This window comes from Prionailurus viverrinus, chromosome A1, assembly GCF_022837055.1.
Source record: "Prionailurus viverrinus isolate Anna chromosome A1, UM_Priviv_1.0, whole genome shotgun sequence".
In the NCBI taxonomy this organism is placed as follows: domain Eukaryota; kingdom Metazoa; phylum Chordata; class Mammalia; order Carnivora; family Felidae; genus Prionailurus; species Prionailurus viverrinus.
In genome coordinates, this window is record NC_062561.1 from 124,709,589 (window position 1) to 124,732,648 (window position 23,060).

Consider the following 23,060-nt stretch of genomic DNA (forward strand, 5'->3'; position numbering starts at 1 on the left):
GGGGAAAGGGTATGGAATTTCCATGTCCTGTCTATGTGCACCACTCTCCTCAAATTCCCATGTGCTTATTATCTACCTGGAAGTTCTCTGAACTCCATCCTTTTGAGTTCTTAAGTAGGTTTCATATTACACAGACAGTATTGATTAAATCATTGGCCCCTGGTGATTGAACTCAGCCTTTAGCCCCTCTCTTCTTGCCAGAGGTGGAGAGTGAAGGGACTGAAAATTTCAACCCTCTATATACATGGTTGGCTCCACTGGCAACCAATCCCATACTTGAGAGTAGCCCAAAAGTTACTTCATTAACACAACAAAAGATATCTTTATCACTCTCATCACTTAAGAAATTTCAAAGTTTTAGCTCTGTGACAGAAAGGGGTCAAAGACCATATATATATTTCTTAGTATAAATCGCAGTATCACACGGGCATATTGGTCATCATTGATACCTAGTCTCCAAGCTCTTTAGTGAACCATGTCTCTGGTTTTCATGGCTTCATACAGTTCCCTCTCCTTGAATCTCCATTGGCTCTGTGATTTTTTTTTTTCTCCAACCAACAGTATGTGGCAAATGTGACACTGTTTTTTCTTATTCTAGGTCTGAAGAAGCCTTGCAGCTTCTGACTTGATCTCTTGGAATGCTGTCTTTGGAATGTTTGTTCACTTGGAATCCTCACTCTGGGGTAGCTCAAAGAAAGAGAGATAGATGCCTGACCAACACCCAACTTTTCCAACTATTGTGGCCAAGAGATCCGAGTAAAGAGGCCATATTGAATATTTAATAGAATTAAATTGGGAACTTAAGGTGAAATAAATTGCAGACAACATCTGATTGTAACTACCTGAGCCCACTCAATCCACAGAATCTTGAAAGATAATAATACATTGTTTTAAGCCATTAAATTTTGGAGGAGCTTGTTATTTTTTTTTTAATTAAAAAAATTTTTTTAATGTTTATTTATTTTTGAGAGAGAGAGACAGAGCACAAACTGGGGAAAGGCAAAGAGAGAGGGAGACACAGAATCCAAAGCAGGCTCCAAGCTGTCAGAACAGAGCAGGGCTCCGAGCCCAGGACTCTCAGCCCATGACCTGAGTTGAAATGAGATGCTTAACTGACTGAGCCACCCAGGCATTCCTGGAGGAGCTTGTTAAGTAACAATAGATAAGCAGAATGATGACTTCAACTTTGATCCCTTGGTTAAGATGGTGTCTGCTTGGTTTCTCCATTCTACAGTTACTGTTTTTTTTCTTTATAATTAATAAATAATTTATGGGGGACACTTTAAGACCTTATTAATGTCCTTTTCTTCACCAAACTGTTGCTACGAGTTTAATAAGCCAGATTCAAATATTACTGTGATGGTTGCAAAACGATGATTTAAAAAAAAACCCACAAAACTCTACATGTATTAGTTAACATTTTGCTGTAAGAAAAAGCTTTGTTTTCCTTTTTGTTTACTTATACATTACCAGTACATATGTATGGGTTTTTATTTTATTAAATGTATTATAATCTGTTATTATCATTTTCACTCTGATGCCCTAATTGTCCTGCATTTGACTAGTGGGAACCCATTTCATTTGGCTCTTCAGTGCTTTGGTAATTTTTGAAAGCTTTCTTACTTTTTGGTGGAAGCTGATGTTTCAGACTTATCTTGTATATTTCCAACCATATTGCTGGTATCTGTTTTTTCCCCCAGAGGTGGTTTTTTGTAATGGGAAATGGTATCTAGAACCACAGTCTGTATGCTGGCCAGTTCCTTGCTAATGGGTTGGTTATTGTTTCCAGGCTTTTTCAATAGAAAGAGTTAGGAAATACTTTTTTTTTTTTTAACATATATCTACGTAAAGGAGATTGTATATCATGAATTCATACTATTGTTTTCAATTCACACTTAGGAAAATAGCATTATCACTTACCCTCTTTGATTTTCTATTTCAATCTTTTTTCTCTTACACTGAAAATCTTAGTTCTTAAACAACATTGATTTCATTATATATAATTTTATTACTAATAATATGATTATAGAATTAGTTTACTTTTGCAGGTTTGTGTATGTTATTTCGCCTTTTGTCCCACTAAAGACAAATGGTCAAATTACTGTATTTTGGATCACTTGGAATAATTTTCATTGTGTGACTAAATCATTAACTCAGTATGTATTTATGTGTCTTTGTTTCCTTTGCTTTGAAATTTAATATTGGTTTTTAAATTTTAACTTAGTTTTGTTTTATAATTTTGCATAACAATCGTATGATTTCACAATCAAATCTACTTGCTCAGGGAAGTGTAGCACATATTCTTATCCTTCTCAACCTGTTCCCTCTTTTTTTGTCATAAGTAGTACTTTTATAAATTTTGGTGTATCCTTCCATTTTTTTAAAAAATATAAGCAAATGTATCTGTTTTTAGGTAAATGCTAGCATACCGGACATGTTATTCAACCTGTCTTTTTCTAATAAAATAGATCCTAGTGATCATTCCATTGCAATATATAGAGATTATCCTCTTTTTTTTTTTTAATAGCTGCAGAGTTCTCTGAAGGGGAGCAGAATATGCCACCCACAATTATGCCACTTTTGGATATTGATTATATTGAATTAAAGGTACTTTAGAAACAGCTATGCAGGAATGACTCTCTGAGCCTCCTTTGTGTCATCAAAAGCATGTGAAAGGTTAACCACCCTTCCCCTTCCCCCCACGTTCATACCAGGAAGGTGAAAGGCATCCTTATCGCCAGAGATATGGAATGTGGAGTCGAGAAGGCTGTATAAACAAAACTTGTCATTTCTTCATCAATTTATTACCCTAAGTCCAAACCTTTTTTTCTTGTCAGTTCTTTAAAAAACATTTTTTTGGGGAGTGCCTGGGTGGCTCAGTCCATTGAGTGGCCGACTTCAGCTCAGGTCATGATCTCACAGTTGGTTTGTAAGTTTGATCCCTTTGTCAGGTTCTGTGCTGACAGCTTGGGACCTGGACCTGCTTCGGATTCTGTCTCTCCCTCTCTCTCTGCCCCTCCCCTGCTCTGTCTCTCAAAAATAAATAAACATTAAAAAAATAATTAACATTAATTTTGAGAGAGAGAGAGACAGAGTGTGAGCAGGAGAAGGGCAGAGAAAGAGGGAGAGACAGAATCTAAAGCAGGCTCTGGGCTCTGAGGTGTCCACAGAAACTGACACAGGGTTCGAACCCACAAACTGAGTGATGATGACCTGAGCCCAAGTTGGATGCTTAACCGACTGAGCCACCCAGGCCCCCCTGTTTTGTCAATTCTTCACGGATTTATTGCTTGTCTAAAAGGTAATAAAAAGCCTCCTGCTTTGGTCATTTCTTTGAATCTCATATTTTTGTAAGGCTCCTGTACATATGACTTAACTTGGTTTTCCCCTTGTTAATCATTCTTATGTCAACTTAATTATTAGACCAGCCAAAGAACCTAGAAGGGAAGAAGGGAAAATTATTCCACCCTGCATGCGTGGATGTTACAGTCTGCCAATGAGGGACTTTTGAGTTTTCCAGTCTTTAGCTTTTAGTTCTGCAATTAATAACTTTGTGTACATACGCTTTTATATTTACTGACAGTGTATATTTGAGATAAATTCCAGAAATAGGAGTAGGGAATCGAAGGGCAAGTGCACACGTAATTTTACTAGATATTGTCAAATCCCCTTCCCTCAGGACTAGAGGGTAGTGCATCACCAACAGAAATATGAATGTGACTGTTACCTTGCCGCCTCTCTAGTAGAATACATTATCAAATATTTGCCATTTTAATTTGTGAAAAATTGTATTTTAGTGTAGTTTTAATTTGCATCACTCTTAAAAGAAATTGAGTATTTCTCTGTATTATAGATATTAATCCTTTTTTGGATTATGTTAAAAATAATTTTTCCCAGTTTGTCATTTGTCTTTTGCCTTTGCTATTTATTTTTTGTCATGAGAAGTTTTATTTTTGGGATGCCTGGGTGGCTCACTTGGTTGAGCATCCAGCGCTTGATTTGGGCTTGGGTCTTTTCTCATGTTCTTGGGATCTGACCTTGCATTGGGCTCTGCACTGACAGTGTGGATCCTGCTTAGGATCCTCTCTCTCCTCTCTCTCTCTACCCCCTCCTGCACTTTCTCTCTCTCTCTCTCTCTCTCAAAATAAATAAATAAACATTAAAAAAATAAAAGAATTTTAAGGATTTTTTAAATGTATATTTATTTTTGAGAGAGCATGTGCATGGAGGGACAGAGAGAGGAAGAGAGAGAGAGAGACAGAGAGAGAGAGAGAGAGAGAGAGAGAGAGAGAGAGACACACTCCCAAGGAGGGTCTGCACTGTCAGCACAGAGCCTTACGCGAGGTTTGAACTCACGAGCTGTGAGATCATGACCTGAGCCTAAACCAAGAGTCAGGTGCTCAACCAACTGAGCCACCCAGGTGCCACAAAAGAAAAAAAAAATTTTTTAAGTTTTATTATTTTTTCATCTTTATGTAGTCACACTATATAAAATTATTGCTTCTGGATTTTGATTGCTTCTGGATAGGTAGAATGTTTTTCCAAGTATAGAGGAATTCACTAGTGTTTTCTTCTAGTATTTGCATGGTTTATTGTTTGTTTTTTAATTTTTTTATATGTAATTTATTGTCAAATTGGTTTCCATACAACAGTCAGTACTCATCCCAGCAGGTGCCCTCCTCAATGCCCATCAGCCACTTTCCCCTCTTCCCCACCCCCATCAACCCTCAGTTTGTTCTGTTTTTCAGAGTCTCTTATGGTTTGCCTTCTTCCCTCTCTGTAACTTTTTTTATCCCCCTTCCCTTCCCCCCTGGTCTTCTGTTGAGTTTTCTCAGGATCCACATATGGGTGAAAACATACGGTATCTGTCTTTCTCTTCCTGACTTATTTCACTTAGCATCATACTCTCCAGTTCCATCCATGTTGCTACAAAAGGCCATATTTCATTCCTTCTCATTGCCACGTAGTACTCCATTGTATATATAAACCACAATTTATTTATCCATTCGTCAATTGATGCACATTTAGGCTCTTTCCATAATTTGGCTATTGTTGAGAGTGCTGCTATAAACATTGGGGTACAAGTGTCCCTATGCATCAGCACTCCTGTATCCCTTGGGTAAATTCCTAGCAGTGCTATTGCTGGGTCATAGGGTACGTCTATTTTTAATTTTTTGAGGAACCTCCACACTGCTTTCCAGAGAGGCTGCACCAGTTTGCATTCCCACCAACAGTGCAAGAGGGTTCCCATTTCTCCACATCCTCTCCAGCATCTATAGTCTCCTGATTTGTTCATTTTGGCCACTCTGACTGGCGTGAGGTGATATCTGAGTGTGGTTTTGATTTGTATTTCCTTGATGAGGAGCGATGTTGAGCATCTTTTCATGTGCATGTTGGCCATCTGGATGTCTTCTTGAGAGAAGTGTCTATTCATGTTTTCTGCCCATTTCTTCACTGGGTTATTTGTTTTTTGGGTATGGAGTTTGGTGAGCTCTTTATAGATTTTGGATACTAGCCCTTTGTCCGATATGTCATTTGCAAATATCTTTTCCCATTCCGTTGGTTGCCTTTTAGTTTTGTTGGTTGTTTCCTTTGCTGTGCAGAAGCTTTTTATCTTCATAAGGTCCCAGTAATTCACTTTTGCTTTTAATTCCCTTGCCTTTGGGGATGTGTCGAGTAAGAGATTGCTATGGCTGAGGTCAGAGAGGTCTCTTCCTGCTTTCTCCTCTAAGGTTTTGATGGTTTCCTGTCTCACATTCAGGTCCTTTATCCATTTTGAGTTTATTTTTGTGAATGGTATAAGAAAGTGGTCTAGTTTCAACCTTCTGCATGTTGCTGTCCAGTTCTCCCAACACCATTTGTTAAAGAGACTGTCTTTTTTCCTGCTTTGTCAAAGGTTAGTTGGCCATACATTTGTGGGTCCAGTTATGGGGTCTGTATTCTATTCCATTGGTCTATGTGTCTGTTTTTGTGCCAATACCATGGTGTCTTGATGATTACAGCTTTGTAGTAGAGGCTAAAGTCTGGGATTGTGATGCCTCCTGCTTTGGTCTTCTTCTTCAAAATTACTTTGGCTATTCGGGGTCTTTTATGGTTCCATATGAATTTTAGGATTGCTTGTTCTATCTTTGAGATGGATGCTGGTGCTATTTTGATTGGGATTACGTTGAATGTGTAGATTGCTTTGGGTAGTATTGACATTTTAACAATATTTATTCTTCCAATCCATGAGCACGGAATGTTTTTCCATTTCTTTGTATCTTCTTCAATCTCCTTCATAAGCTTTCTATAGTTTTCAGCATACAGATCTTTTACATCTTTCGTTAGGTTTATTCCTAGGTATTTTATGATTCTTGATGCAATTGGGAATGGGATAATTTCTTTATTTGTCTTTCTGTTGCCTCAGTGTATAAGAATGCAGCTGATTTCTGTACATTAATTTTGTATCCTGCGACTTTGCTGAATTCATGTATCAATTTTAGCAGACTTCTGGTGTAGTCTATTGGGTTTTCCATGTATAGTATCATGTCATCTGCAAAAAGTGAAAGCTTGACTTCATCTTTGCCAATTTTGATGCCCTTGATTTCCTTTTGTTGTCTGATTGCTGATGCTAACACTTCCAACACTATGTTAAACAACAGCGGTGACAGTGGGCATCCCTTTTGTGTTCCTGATCTCAGGGGGGAAAACTCTCAGTTTTCCCCCATTGAGGATGATATTAGCTGTGGGATTTTCATAAATGGCTTTTGTGATGTTTAAGTATGTTCCTTCTATCCCGACTTTCTTGAGGGTTTTTATTAAGAAAGGATGCTGAATTTTGTCAAAAACTATTTATGCATCGATTGACAGGATCCTATAGTTCTTATCTTTTCTTTTATTAATGTGATATATCACATTGATTTGTGAATATTGAACTAGCCCTGCAACCTAGGAATGAATCCCACTTGATCATGGTGAATAATTCTTTTTATATGCTGTTGAATTCGATTTGCTAGTATCTTGTTGAGTATTTTTGCATCCATATTCATTAGGGATATTGGCCTATAGTTCTCTTTTTTTTGCTGGGTCTCTGTCTGGTTTGGGAATCAAACTAATTCTGGTTTCATAGAATGAGTCTGGAAATTTTCCTTCCCTTTCTATTTTTGGAACAGCTTGAGAAGGATAGGTATTATCTCTGCTTTAAATATCTGGTAGAATTCCCCAGGGAAGCCATCTGGTCCTGGACTCTTATTTCTTGGGAGATTTTTGATAACTGATTCAATTTGTTCACTGGTTATGGGTCTGTTCAAGTTTTCAATTTCTTCCTGTTTGAGTTTTGGAAGTGTGTGGGTGCTTAGGAATTTATCCATTTCTTCCAGGTTGTCCAGTTTGTTGGCATATAATTTTTCATAGTATTCCCTGATAATTGCTTGTATCTCTGAGGGATTGGTTGTAATAATTCCATTTTCATTCATGATTTTATCTATTTGGGTCCTCTCCCTTTTCTTTTTGAGAAGCCTTGCTAGCAGTTTATCACTTTTGTTTATTTTTTCAAAAAACCAACTCTTGGTTTCGTTGATCTCCTCTACAGTTTTTTTAGATTCTATATTGTTTATTTCTGCTCTGATCTTTATTATTTCTCTTCTTCTGCTGGGTTTGGAGTATCTTTGCTATGCTGCTTCTATTTCCTTCAGGTGTGCTATTAGATTCTGTATTTGGGATTTTTCTTGTTTCTTGAGATAGGCCTGGGTTGCAATGTATTTTCCTCTCAGGACTGCCTTTGCTGCACCCCAAAGCATTTGGATTGTTGTATTTTCATTTTAATTTGTTTCCATAGATTTTTAAATGTCTTCTCGAATTGCCTGGTTGATCCATTCATTCTTTAGTAGGGTGTTCTTTAACCTCCATGCTTTTGGAGGTTTTCCAGACATTTTTTCTGGCTGATTTAAAGTTTCATAGCATTGTGGTCTGAAAGTGTGCATGGTATGATCTCAATTCTTTTATACTTGTTAAGGACTGTTTTGTGACCCAGTATGTGATCTATCTTGGAGAATGTTCCATATGCACTTGAGAACAAAGTATATTCTGTCACTTTGGGATGCAGAGTTCTAAATATATCTGTCAAGTCCATCTGATGCAATATATCATTCAGGCCCCTTGTTTCTTTATTGATCCTGTGTCTAGATGATCTATCCATTGTTGTAAGTGGAATATTAAAGTCTCTTGCAATTACCACATTCTTATCAATAAGATTGCTTATGTTTGCGACTAAATGTTTCATATATTTTGGGGCTTCGAATTTGGTGCATAAACATTTATAATTGTTAGCTCATCCTGATGGATTGACCCTGTAATTATTATATAATGCCCTTCTTCATCTCTTGTTACAGCCTTTAATTTAAAGTCTACTTTGTCTAAGTATGGTTACTCCAGCTTTCTTCTGACTTCTAGTAGCATGATAGATAGTTCTCCATCCCCTCACTTTCAATCTGAAGTTGCCCTCAGGTCTAAAATGAGTCTCTTGTAGACAGCAAATAGATGGGTCTTGTTTTTGTTTTTATCAATTCTGATACCTTATGTCTTTTGGTTGGAGCATTTAGTCCATTTACATTCAGTGTTATTATTGAAAGATATGGGTTTAGAATCATGGTGATGTCTGTAGGTTTCATTCTTGTAGTGGTGTCTCTGGTACTTTGTGGTCCTTGCAACATTTCACTCACAGAATCCCCCTTAGGATCTCTTGTAGGACTGGTTTAGTGATGATGAATTCCTTCAGTTTTCGTTTGTTTCGGAAAACCTTTATCTATCCTTCTATTCTGAATGACAGACTTGCTAGGTAAAAGATTCTCAGCTGCATATTTTTTCTGTTCATCACATTGAAGAATCCTGCCATTCCTTCCTGGCTTGCCAAGTTTCAGTAGATAGGTCTGCTACTACCCTTATGAGTCTACCTTTGTATGTCAAGGCCCATTTATCCCTAGCTGTTTTCAGAATTCTTTCTTTATTCTTGTATTTTGCTGGGTTCACTGTGATATGTGGTGCAGAAGATCTATTCAAGTTACGTCTAAAGGGAGTTCTCTGTGCCTCTTGGATGTCAATGCCTGTTTCCTTCCCCAGATCAGGGAAGTTCTCAGCTATGATTTGGTCAAGTACATCTTCAGCCCCTTTCTCTGTCTCTTCTTCTTCTGGAATTCCTATGGTACGGATATTGTTCTGTTTGATTGCATCACTTAGTTCTCTAATTCTCCCCTTGTACTCCTGGATTTTTTTTATTTCTCTTTTTCTCAGCTTCCTCTTTTTCCATAATTTTATCTTCTAATTCACCTATTGTCTCCTCTGCCTCTTCAATCCGTGCTGTGGCTGCCTTCATTTTATTTTGCACCTCATTTATAGCATTTTTTAATTCACATCACTATTTTTTAGTCCCTTGATCTCTGTAGCAATAGATTCTCTGCTGTCCTTTTTGCTTTTTTCAAGCCCAGTGATTAATTTTATGACTATTATTCTAAATTATTGTTCCATTATATTGCTTAAATCAGTTTTGATCAATTCATTAGCTGTCGCTACTTCCTGGAATTTCTTTTGAGGAGAATTCTTCCGTTTCATCATTTTGGCTAGTTTTCTGTCCCTTGTGCATTTTAAAAGCTTGTTGTGTGCTCTGCACCTGCAAGCACTGCTATATTAGAGGAGGGTCATACACTGTCCAGGGCCTGGCCCTTCAGGAGGTGTTTTTTTGGAGATGGTTACTTGCTCTCTGTTGTTGTGACTTTGGTTAGTTTATTACCCTACTCGTAGTAATATTTTGGACCCTCCACCAGGTGTGCTTTGATTTGTTCCTTGGAGTAGCCCTGTAAAGGAAAACCTATAGACAAACAGACAAAAACACACAAACACACAAACAAATAACACAAACAAATAAACAAAAACAGAAAACTAAAGACTAAAAACAAAAAACCCATAAACACCGACTACAAGTAAAGAAGAGGGTGGAGGCGGTGCTGATGGAAGAGCACATACAAAGAGAGAAAAAATAAACATTGATTAGGCAGAGAGACTAAAAGCCTTAATCCAGAGAGAGAGAAAGAAAAATAAAGACAGAGGTGGGGAAAATGGAATGAAGATAAAGTTACCCAGACAGAGAAACCACATGGGTTGATTATTCCAGAGAGAGAGAGAAAGGATTATAAAGAAGGAGGTATAACCAGCCTAGGGGAGGGAAGAGATAAGGAGGAGAAATGGGGGGCAGGGAGAATATATCTATATATCCAGAATTGACCTAGAGTTAATCTAGGCAATGCTGCATAGCATGTCGGGAGTAGCTGTCCGCAGGGTCTGTGCTGCTCCAGTGGATACACAGTTACCCAGTGCAAACGGGCGTGGTTTGGCATAATCCGGACACACCTCCTCTATGGGCCTCAGGGTGTGATCCCTGAGGCCCAGCCTTGGTGATGGTGGTGGTGGGGGGGAATGGTGATCCCCTAGTCTCTTCTCCAGGGACCTGGACCAGTGGACTCAGTTTGAGTGTACTCACTATGCTGCGGAAGCAGACAGGGCGGTCCTTCTCTCTCCACCAACTTCCCTGACCTGCGCTTGGCTAGGATTCAAAGTCCTGCTCCCTGTGCTCTGGCACTGGGGAAGTGCCTCTCAGTGTGGTGATATGTGGTCTGGACTGGTCTTGTCTGTGCTGCCGCACTTCAGGGAGGACACCAGTCTGTTTGCTGCAGGTCTCCTACTGCATACTGAGAGCCACCGCCCTTGCATTGAGTCCCGGGGTGGCAGACACAGGCAGGCTTTGACTTTTCCCATAGCACTCCAGGGAGACAGCTGCCTTTTCCTCCTGCAGACTGCGCCCTTAGCCCAGCCACTGCGCCCTGGGGTGGCAGACGCAGGCAGGTTCTGTACTAATGTGCAGCCCTCCAGGGAAGGAACCACTTTCTCCAACTACGGACTGAGCCCCTGACCTACCACCCCACCCAGGGCTGGCTCCCCTCCTCCCCATGTGCGTGAAAAGGGAGCCAGCTCCAGTCCAAAGAAAGCCCTGCAGTTAGAGATTGGATCCCTCTCAGTCTCAGTCTGAGGTCTTTCTCCTGTCCAGCTATGGTCCTACACTTCCCTGGCTGCCCTTTCTCTTCCCTTTGTCTCTCCACAGAAGGGGGTCACTCCCCTCCGTGCCCATGTGACCTTTTTTTTTTTTATCTCCCCCAGTTTGCAGTTACCCACCTATCTTTTTCCCAGCTTTCCCATTTTCTTCCTAGTAGATTCAGTTTGTTTTCCTCCCAGGCTCTGGTGTTCAAAGTCCTTTGGCTTCTGCATTTCTTTGTTTGAGAGATGTGGGAAGTATGGATTTCCCCTACTTCTCAGCCAGGTTAGCCAACTCTGGCTTTATTGTTTTTACATTTGAATTTCTTATCCTGTTATATCGTATGAAGAACAGATCCAATTTTATATCTTTCTATATGGTTATCCAGTTATATTAAGAAAATTTTTGTAAAGAAGTAGTCAACAGTATCAAAGACTAATAAAAGACCTGTTAAGTTAAGAATTGAAAACTGTCAGTCAGTTTTAGAAACAAGGAGGTCAGTGTTGCTATTGACCTTGGCAATATTGGTAAAGCAATGGGGTAAAAGCCAGAATCCAATGGGTTCAGGAATGAAAGGCGGGGAAGTAGAAAAATCAAGTACAGACAATTACTGTAGGTCCTGAATTAATAAAGTCTTTTCATTAGGCATCATATAAAAGATTCACAATTCTAAAACATAGATTTCAGGGAAAAATATTTTCAGTAAAATCTTTTTGTAAGTCAGTGACCAAGTAGGACAACAGAAACCATTACAAATATGTAAATAGAAGGAATTAGAAAATTGTACCTTATGTGGATGTATGCAGCTCTGCAGTGCATGGCGTGGTAACTAGTATGTAGGCTGAGGTCAGCTCCTTCTTGCCTCTTGGCTTGGGGCCTTTGTGTAGGGCCTAATCATCTCAACTATAGCTGGTTAGCCCCATTTTACAGACAGAGTGATTAAATAACTTGCCCAAGTTCACATAGTTATTAAATGGACAAGTAGAAATTATCAATAGTGACTTCATAGTCAACTGCTGTTAATTTCTTCCTCCCTGCTTGAAAGCTCAAAGTCTTTAGTCTTAGTAGGGGTAGGTAGAAAGAGATTTATCCCTGATCGAGTTTCATTGATTGGACCTGGTCACTACTTCTCTCTCTTTTTTTAAAATATAATTTATTGTCAAATTAGCTTCTGTACAACACTCAGTGCTCATCTCACAAGTTGTCACTACTTCTCTTGAGGTGAAATACTTCTCTCTTTTATATCGAGGAAGATTTACAGTGATGACATTCACAAATTGTGTTTCCTTTGCCATTTGGGATACAGAAAAGCCAACTTTCTTTGTTAAGTACAGCTAACATCTAGTGGGAATGGAAAGGGCTAGACTTTGGTAATACTATGCTTTCCTCGTAACTGTTTACCAACTTCCATTATTCACTGGTGAAACACTGTTTTGCAGTGAAGGGCCAAGAAGACCCCTTTGTCTTAGGAAGGATTGCACAAGGTACACAGTATTTGGCTTGTATTATTCACTCACTTTTAGCTCTCATTAAATACACTTGTAAAACTACTTAGGGACTACTGGTATGTCATCTAGGAGGTCTGGTTGATTGCAGTCAGGAACTTTCAGGAATGCTATTTAAATAAGACTGGTTTCTAAACCAGAATCTCAAAATGTATTCATTCATAATGGGGAGCAATTAAGGCTTATATGTCTTATCCACTGCACCTCCTTTCTTAGTATTGAAATACTTGCGGAAGTTGAACTATTATTTAGGAAGTTGCTAAGTGAGCATAGAATCAGAACAGGTTAAGATGAAATATATTTACCTCACAATAGAGAAAATCTGTCTAGTTACCAGTCCCCATATCCAAAGTCTTTCCCATTTGCACCAATGTTTCCCAAACTTCAGTCCTTTGAATACCACCTTCATGATTTTTGCTGTTCCTGCATACCATTTATATTTACTTTTTCTTTAATTGAATAAACTTTTTTGAACTTAACTATTTAGTGTCATTCTAAGCAATTATAGTTCTGAAATCCTGGGTTTGTTATGATTCTTAGTTATCTAAAATATTAAAATAAATATTACTTTAAAATGAAAATTGTCTATGAATTGCCTAAAATCAGTGGTATGTGTACCACACATTGGTAAATAGTCCCTTAATCATAGAGATTTTTGACAGAGAAAAATAGACATTTTCATGTCTTTGAACTCTGCTGGGGTATGCTGAAAACCCCTCTTTGGTGACTTTTTTCCTTAGATGTGTTACTAGCACCGTAGTATCTTGGAGACACTATAAACCTCCCCCCCCCCCCCATCTATTTTGTGTTGATTTACAGAGCTCCAACCATAACATTCATTAAAAAAAATCTTTTTTACGGTTATGTGCATAGTAAGAGATTCTCAAGTATTCTTAGTACCTATGAATGAACATCTATTCTCCCCCATTTGAGGTGACCAATTTTTAGCCTACTGGAAGATTAAAAGAAAAATTTAACAGTCTTGACATGATATTAGGCACAGTTTACATCAATTGAAAAATCATTATTTGAGTAATGTGGAGATAATATTGAAAACATAAAAAGTCTAAAATATCAATTCTCTTTATCTACATTACTTTGGAAAATGTAATGCCTCTTTCTGAAGTGTAAAGGATCTTAACTGCAAACTTTGATTCTAAACTATGAAACAGTTTTGAGGAAACTCATCCTACCTTGTTATATGGGATGTACAGAATTTGGATAAACTCTATATGAACTTTACAGTGAATCTTCTATGACAGAAATCTTAAGATTTTAGATTTTTTTAAGTCCAAAGCAGGGCTTGAACTCATGATTCTGAGATCAAGACCTGAGCTGAGATTAAGAGTTGGATGCCCAATCAACTGAGCTACACAGGCACTCCCACAAATCTTAAGGTTTTATATTCCATTAGCCATGCCATTCTCTTCCCTAGACTTCTTGAGAAATTGGCTAATTTTATTTGTAGCACTTAGCATAATACCTGGCACACACTAGGTATTCAGTTAAAGCCTATTTAATCACTAAATGAATTCCTGCATTTTCCCTATGTTGCCATTTATTACCATCACTAATTTAAGATTTGTCAGAGAGAACCTGAATATAAAACATACAGGTCTCCTCCACTATTTGAAAGTGCAGTGTTCTTATGAAACCTTTCATAAGTCACAATGGTGTTAAATGAAGAAACAATTACCATTAATTTATATGAAAAAGTTTTTGAGACTCAGACCAAATATATGACCTCTCTTAGACTTTTCTGATACTTGAGGACACATCTTGCTAACAGATACCAAAACAAATTGAGATGCTCATAGACACACTTCAAAGCTATAGTGGCTTGATGCTGACATGCTTAGTTCTTGGGGAAGGAGCTTAGTGTCACTCGCTGCTCCAGGTCATGCTACTTCTATAAGGCATCACTGCAGAAAAACACTGAATGCTATTTTTGCTTTTGCCTTTTTGTAAAAGCAGAAATCCTCCTTGGATTTTTCTGTTAGTGAAAAAAGGCCCTAATGTAAGTCTTTTATAAAAGCGAAGTGGCAGAACGTGAGCTTTCAAAACATGGGAGATACCCATACTGGCTTTACTTTCTTGGCGCACACATCACAGAGCAAGTATTTACTTAATTGTGTTTGTCTTTTTTTCACTGTTTCTGTTCAGTTTTTGAATTATATTATTTTCATCCATTGCTTATTTTTTCTTTCCTTAATATTAAACTTTAGTTTGCATTATAATTTACTTTTTCTTAACCAAAGCTAGCTCTCAAAAATTATATAGAATGTTTCATATAGAAGTGTTTCATTGCAATACCTGAAAGCAATAACAATCTGTTCTAGGACTGAATGGTAGTGATTGTTGACTAAGTGTTTTCTTTAACCCAGAGAAAATGAAAACACTAATTCATAAAGATGTATGCACCTCTCTGTTTATTGCAGCATTATTAAAGTAGCCAAGATATGGAAACAACCTAAGTGTCCAATGATAGACAAATGGATAAGAAAGATATGGTATAGATGCACAATGGAATATTACCTAGCTACGAAAAAGGATGAGATTGTGGCATCTGACCCAACATGGATAGACCTAGATAGTATTATGGTAAGTGAAATAAGTCAGATTGAGAAAGACAAATATCGTATTGGTCTTTATGTATCATGTACATGTCATCTACATTTGATTTCAGTCCTATGTAGACTCTAAAAAGAAAAAAAAAGCAATATCAGATCTATAAACACAGAGAACAAACTCATGGTTGCCATAAAGGAAGGGGTTAGGGAGATGAGCCAAAGGGGTAAAAGGGAATGGGCTATAACAGGTTTCTAGCTATGGAATGAATAAGTCACAGGAATTAAAGGCACAGGATAAGGAATATAGTCAATGATATAGTAATAGGGACCTATGGTGACAGAGAATAGCTATGTGGTGAACATAGTGTAATGTATAAACTTGTTGAATCACTATGCTGTACATCTGAAACTAATGTAACAGTGTGTGTCAACAACATACAAATTAAAAAAAAATTTTTTTTTTTCAACGTTTATTTATTTTTGGGACAGAGAGAGACAGAGCATGAATGGGGGAGGGGCAGAGAGAGAGGGAGACACAGAATCGGAAACAGGCTCCAGGCTCTGAGCCATCAGCCCAGAGCCCGACGCAGGGCTCGAACCCATGGACCGCAAGATCGTGACCTGGCTGAAGTCGGACGCCCAACCGACTGCGCCACCCAGGCGCCCCAACAACATACAAATTTTAAAAAGTTATTTTCTTTAACTCTGTTCTGAAAAAAATTATTTTAGAAAATATGTCCAAGTTTTCTATATGTAAAACAGAATCTACTTGGTTATTGTTCATCTACACAATTTAATACCTTACTCTTTTCACTTAATATTTTCCCATGACACAAAAAGTTTTGAAAGAATAACATTCAATTCAAAGTGAGTTAAAATACCTCAAGGACCCCTGTTTACAGATTCAGAATGCCAGGAATATTGGTGGCTCTCCCATACACGTGCAGCAATTTAAGGTACTTGCCTCTTAAAGGGCATGGTGTGAAAATCTAGTTTAAAATTAGAAATTGTTGGGGTGCCTGAGTGGCTCAGTTGTTTAAGTGTCTGACTCTTGGTTTCTGCTCAGGTCATGATCTTGTGGTTGTGAGATCAAGCACTGAGTCAGGCTCCATGCTGAGTGTGGAGCTTGCTTGGGATTTTCTTTCTCCTTCTCTCTCTGCCCTCCGCCTCTCAAAATAAATAAATAAACATTAAAAAATAGAGATTATTAAAAATGACAGTTAAAATATATTCTGGCTTGATCTTTGTGCTTTGTGTTTTGAAGCAGGCTCCAGGCTCTGAGCTGTCAGCACAGAGCCTGATATGAGTCTCAAACCCAGAAACCATGAGATCATGACCTAGGCTGAAGCCGGATGCTTAACTGACTGAGCCACCCAGGTGCCCCTGATCTTTGTTAACAATAATCTTTTAAAAACAATTCACGTTGGGGGCGCCTGGGTGGCGCAGTTGGTTAAGCGTCCGCCTTCAGCCAGGTCACGATCTCGCGGTCCGTGAGCTCGAGCCCCGCGTCAGGCTCTGGGCTGATGGCTCAAAGCCTGGAGCCTTTTTCTGATTCTGTGTCTCCCTCTTTCTCTGCCCCTCCCCCGTTCATGCTCTGTTTCTCTCTGTCCCAAAAATGAATAAACGTTGAAAAAAAATTAAAAAAAAATTCACGTTGAAAATAGTGCTAACTAGATAAATAATGACATATTCTTGATGAAGACACAGAAACAATAATGGTGGTTCTAAAGATGAAAGAAGTTCAACCCGCAAAGTGCCTAATCCTCTATGCCCAGGTGTCAGACTATCACGAAAATAAAAAATGGAAACAACACTTCTAAAGCAGTTGGTTGTTACACTTTTTGGTTGAAGGGAAAATATTGAGAAATTTCCTTTACTTTTTGTTGAGGCAAAACAAGAATATCTGATTGGTCAGAGCATTAAGCATGGGAATGATCCTTGGTCACTCTTAGGTTTGGCTAGTACCCCTAGGGATATGAATTGGTGGGCCACAAATCCAAGCCTTGATGAATGAACCTATCCAGCACAATTTCCTTCTTTCTGCATCAGAGGGCATATCTCTCTCCTGAAGAGAAGCACCTTCAACTCTATAGGAAAGGGTAACTTTTTTTTTTTTTTTTTTACAGCATCCTGGATGAGGCAGGACAGAGCCTCATCCTAGCTGTCATGGGGAGGAAACGGAAACGTGCCAGCTCCACAGTCCTTAGCCACATGCTGAGGCAGTAGGAATCCCCAGTTGTGAAGCAAGCACCTCAGAAATAAAGAACCGAGGGACCAACGGCCAGGGACTACAGCAAGAAAACAGGAAGATCAAGTCAAAGAGGTTGGAGGCAGGGCATTACTCATCTTCCCTTTTATTTTTGGTATTATAAAAAGGGGGGTGGACATATTTGGTATTATAAAAAGGGGCTGTGCATCTTTGGCTTGTACAGAGAAAATCTAGGGCATCTCCACATTGAGGACCACCCCCACCCCAAGAATCTAGAGACAAGTGGCTCACGGCCAGCCTTATACCCCCAGGCCTAACGGGCCACTGTGTGAAGAAGAGAGCGGGTCTGGCTTTAGCGACCTCAAATGCGAGCAAATAGGGAACGCACGGCTGGAGATGGGGCGGGGCAACGCCGGTGGTCTGAGCGCTGATTGGCTGGAGGCACTCGTCGCCTGGTGCCATTTGTTGTTGAAGCTGCGCACCTGACGCAGTCAGCAGCGTCCTGCACGTGCAGCCGTTTAAGCGGCGTCGCCGCCTGAGTGGACCCCGGGAGAGCAAGCAGCGGAGAGGTGAGTGGCCTGGCGACTTTCTTCCTGGCGCGGGTCTCTGCTGGCCCCTGTGGGTTTCCCGGTAGTGGGAGTTTAGGCTAGATGAAGAACGGATGGGGCAGGTGGGCGTTGGAGCCGTCCTTTGGGGCTTTTTCTTTACTTGCCAGTGTAGGTCTTAAAGCTCGGCTGACGCCTGTAGGGCGAAGAGGCCTGTAGAGGAGTTAAAGAAGCATCTTTGCCCAGCTTGTGTGTGGCGTTTTATCCGAACAAGAGTGGCTGTAGTATCATTTGTGTACAAATGCCCCTTAGAGTAACTAGTTGTCCATTGTTGAAAGGATTTGGGCCACCTAACTCATGACCCCTACCCCGCCAAGCTTGAAGGCCTTGGCCCTGGCTCCCTCTCTCCCAGTAAACTATCAAAACCTACAAACCAAACATCTTTACTTTTGAAGGGAGGTGTGCAAAGAGAGAAACATTGAGTAGTAGTTGAGAAATTTCCCTTACCCTTAATATCCAGTAAGCTGTTTGGGAGACCCTTGAAAGGAGAGGATAAAGTCAGTAAACAGATTTTGGAGAAAGGCCCAGTAGGGACATTGTGGTTGCAAGATTGGTTAAGTAGTTCAACTCATTTTTAAAGATAAAAAATAAGGGGATCTTTGGGGAAGATCAGCAGCTAGTTCAGTAGTTTTGGGAGGTGTATGTGAAATTGTGACAGTTCATGTTGTTAAGTATATGATTCTGATCTAATAGAGGCCAAATGTACGTTTTTTTAAAAAAATTTAGATAAAAATAGAACTGGAAGCCACCATGGGAGATGAAGATTGGGAAGCGGAAATAATCAAACCTCATATGTCTTCCTATGTTCCTGTATTTGAGAAGGTAGTAAAATTTAAAGTTTGTGGTTATTAAACACTACAGATTTTATTGAAGTTGAAAATCACTGTGGTAGGAAAGTTCTAGATTATAGTCCGGTGGAGTGTGCTGTGCTTACCTCCATCTGATTGTTATTAACTGCCTTAGGGGCAATGAAGAGGAGGCACTCTAAGCCTCAAATGGAATAAAATAGTATGAGGTAATTTGATAACTAACTAAAATATGTGTAGTGATATTATTGACAATTTAAATGTCAGTGATTGAGGACTTACTGTGGGTGGAAGCAGCTGGTACAAATATGGTTGAACATGTTTGACAGACACTTGTATTGAAAACTGAAAAATACAGTTTGGTGTTGGGTGATATTTTGAATTCTATAAATTGGTTTCCTACAAGTAGGATGCATATGTTAGGCTGATTGAGATGGTGTCATCACTTGGCTCTTCAAATGTGCAAATCATCAGATCTTTTTCCTTAGTGGCATTTGGAGAGTTATATTGTAATTCAAAGGAACAGGACTTGGAATAGCTTTTTGGGTTTCAGTTCTGATTTGAAAGTTGACTTAAAAAAAAAAACTCTACTTTAGAAGTTAATATATATATTTTTAATGTTCATTTTTGAGAGAGAGAGAGAGAGAGAGAGACATAGTGTGAGCGGGGGGAGGACAGAGGGAGAGAGGGCGGGAAATAGAATCCGAAGCAGGCTCCAGGCTTTGAGCTGCCAACATGGGGCTCGAACTCACGAACCATGAGATCATGGCCTAAGCTAAGATCATGACCTGAGTCGAAGTTGGATGTTTAACTGACTGAGCTACCCATGTGCCCCTAGAAGTTAATATATTTTAAAGGATTGTTTTTGCACAAGTGTTATTTATTTGAAAATGTCTCAAAAGTTGGTATTCTTTTCTTTTTCTTTTTTTTTTTTTTTGAAGTTCATGTGTTCACTTTGAGAGAGACAGAAACATCATGAGCAGGGAAGGGACAGAGAGAGAGGGAATCAGAATTCCAAGCAGACTCTGCGCTGTCAGCATGGAGCCCGCTGAGGGGCTCAAATCCACGAATCCTTGAGATCATGACCTGAGCCAAAACCAATAGTCAGTTGCTTAAATGACTGAGCCACTTAGGCACCACTATATTCTTTTTTTCTGGAATTTCCAGTTTGCATTTATGTTGGTAACTTTTTACAAACATTTTGTTATTTCAAGAGATATCTTAATGGAAGTTCTATCACATAAAAAGATATGTAGTCCTTTATTTCTCTTAATTGGATTTGATTTATATATAAAGTTTATTTCAAAATACTGAAGATTTTTGGGTGAGGGTGTCAAAATACTCAAGATCTTAATCTGAATTTATTGTGTTTTTTTTTTTTTTTGGAGCTTACTTGAGAAAGACATCTTTTGTGTGATACTTTTTTTTTTTTATTTTTTTTAATTTTTTTTATGTTGAAAAAATTTATATTTAGATTTAGCCAGCTGGACTCAGTTTAGATGATCCCAATTTTGTTGGCAACATCCAAAGCATCATAGTCAGGAGCCAGTCGAACATATGCTTTCTTTTCTCCATCGGGCCTGATCAGAGTGTTGACCTTGGCCACATCAATGTCATAGAGTTTCTTCACGGCCTGTTTGATCTGGTGCTTGTTGGCCTTGACATCCACAATGAACACAAGAGTGTTGTTGTCTTCTATTTTCTTCATGGCTGACTCTGTAGTCAGGGGGAACTTGATGATGGCATAGTGGTCAAGCTTGTTTCTCCTGGGGGCGCTCTTTCGAGGATATTTGGGCTGTCTTCGGAGACGCAGTGTCTTGGGCCGTCGGAATGTAGGTGACGTACGGATCTTTTTTTTATGACTGTGGACGCCTTTCAGCACTGCTTTCTTGGCCTTCAAAGCCTTTGCTTTGGCTTCGGCTTTGGGAGGGGCAGGGGCTTCCTTCTTCGCCTTCGGCGCCATCTTCGTGAAAGGGTGTGTGATACTTTTTTTATAGTCCTGTGCCTATCATAAAAAAAAAATTTTTTTTTTTTTACAATATTGGGAAAAGAGGAGAAAAAGTACTTAACAATCATGTTTATTAGCACACTTTTGTAAATTTTTATTAAATTTTCTTTCCCCCCCAAATGACAGTACATAATAATATTTTTGATTCCAGCCTTTTCACTCTTGAGCACTATTCCATATTACTAACTTCCTAAAAATAATTTCTTAAGGTTGCATAGTACTTCAAGGAATGGATCTACTGTAATACAATTGATTTTCTGTTGGTGGGAATTTAAGATGTTAGCTTTTCACTGTAATGTTGTCATGAATATCTACAGCTTATATATATATATTTTAATTTGGGAGTATTTTTTAAAAAATTGAATTACTTAAAGCATATTTTATGGTTCTTTTTACCCCAGTTCTCAGTAAATTTATTATATTACAAAGTTTAGTTCACAGATACAGACTTTTTCACTTGAACTTAGTCATTTAATTTTGTTTCTTCTTAGTCTGAGATTTTTTTCTTCATTAAGCATTCTTTAAATAGTACATTAGACTCAATCATGTTGTACTTGTTTATTGCATAGGCTGTCTGAAATTGAGGGTGGTTGACTGTCAGATCTTTCAGACTTACCTTTTTGGAAATATTTGGGCTATTTAGTAACATACCTTGTTTAATATTAAGAATACTAAATTAAATGTTAATACTAACTTTACCTTATGATTCTTAATATTTATGTGGGGCCAATTTGTAAATTTTTTGTATCTGTCTGCAAACTTAATTCCTGATGCTGTTGAGCAATTAGCTATCTGGCCTAGTTGACTTGGAGGAACATGGTGCAATCAATGCCTTTGTCTGCCTTGGTTGAATAAAAAGTGCAGAAAGTGAGGATGATTACATGATATATACATGTGGGAGAGATCTGAGGTCTTTTATTTTGCCTAGTTTCATTTAAAGGCACCATTTTGATTGGTGGTTCTGAATTTCTATTTTATTTTTTTTAAGTTTATTGATGTTGAGAGAGAGAGAGAGAGAGAGCAAGAGTGGGGAGGTTTGGAGAGAGAATCCCAAGCAGGCTCCATACTGTCAGTGCAGAGCCTGACAAGGGGTTCAAACTCACATACTGCTGAGATTATGTACTGAGCCGAAATCAAGAGTCAAATGCTTAACTGAGCCACTCAGGTGGCCCCCTGAATTTCTATTTTAAGAGACAGCTGGGCTTTTTGTTTTTTAGAATTTGTCTTCACCCTGCAGCTGTCTTGGCTTAATCTCATCTTAAACAATACGTGATCAGCCTTGTATGAAAACTTTCTAGGATTTTTATTTGGAGATTCAATTTACCCATTCTTATATGATTTTGTACTGATAGGCCACTGGGAAGTGTACTACTTGGGTATAGACCAGTGAAAGATGTGAGGTTAGGAAGAATTTGATAATGCAGCAATTATGTAGTCCAGACATCTTAATTGTTAGGCATTTGCATATTTCATGTAAGCTTGTTGGAATGAGTTTTGGAGTGGTGAGTATGGTGAATGTAACAGGGTATTGGATTTGCTTACTAGCTAATGAATGCTTCTTGTTAGAGGACCATGGGAGTAGGTCTACATAGTGATTGCCTCCATCTATCTGCCTTTTTGGTGGCACATTTCAGAAGTCAAATACTCTTGTGATTAAAGTAGAAATAGCGTGAGATAATTGGCCCATCCACAATACAATTTTGTTAAGTAGTAGTAGCAAAGTTTGTAATAATTAGGTAAGAAAATAAAGTTCGGGGCTTCTCTGTTCATACTATGATTCTGAAGTAGTGAGAAAAATATGGCCCTTGAACATCATTGTATTTGCAGACCTAAGGAAGCTGAACTGCTAGAACCTTAAGAAGATTTTGAGCAATTTCTGCCTATAATTATCACTGAGATGTAGGAGGATATTGTGTCTTCTACTAGAAAGCCGGGATATTATTATATGGTAAATAAGAGCAACTTGTGGAAGCTGGTCAAAATGGTCATCCAAATAAAATGGCCATCCAGATAAAAGTGGCAGGCTTGGAGGAAGGAGCTCTGATGACTCATAATCAAAATCTAAACAATTTTTTTTGCAGATTTCCTTTTTTTTCAATATATGAAATTTATTGTCAAATTGGTTTCCATACAACACCCAGTGCTCATCCCAAAAGGTGCCCTCCTCAATACCCATCACCCACCCTCCCCTCCCTCCCACACCCCATCAACCCTCAGTTTGTTCTCAGTTTTTTTAAAAAATTTTTTTTTCAATGTTTATTTATTTTTGGGACAGAGAGAGACAGAACATGAAAGGGG

General features: G+C 38.7%; 2 protein-coding genes across 2 annotated transcripts in view; one reads left to right on the forward strand and one right to left on the reverse strand.

Moving 5' to 3' along the window:
* The first annotated feature begins 17,833 nt into the window (after positions 1-17,833).
* The window catches only part of DDX4 (DEAD-box helicase 4), an 88,101-nt gene continuing 82,874 nt past the window's right edge, over positions 17,834-23,060 (forward strand). The window contains exons 1-2 of the mRNA XM_047854412.1: positions 17,834-17,912; positions 18,675-18,770. Coding sequence (XP_047710368.1) covers positions 18,699-18,770 — 72 coding nt within the window. The 5' untranslated portion in view covers positions 17,834-17,912; positions 18,675-18,698. The remainder of the gene's footprint in view (positions 17,913-18,674; positions 18,771-23,060) is intronic.
* LOC125163463 (60S ribosomal protein L23a-like) lies at positions 20,203-20,717 on the reverse strand. Its single transcript, XM_047855239.1, has one exon. It carries the CDS (start codon positions 20,715-20,717, stop codon positions 20,250-20,252), a length of 468 nt encoding a protein of 155 aa, XP_047711195.1. The 3' UTR covers positions 20,203-20,249.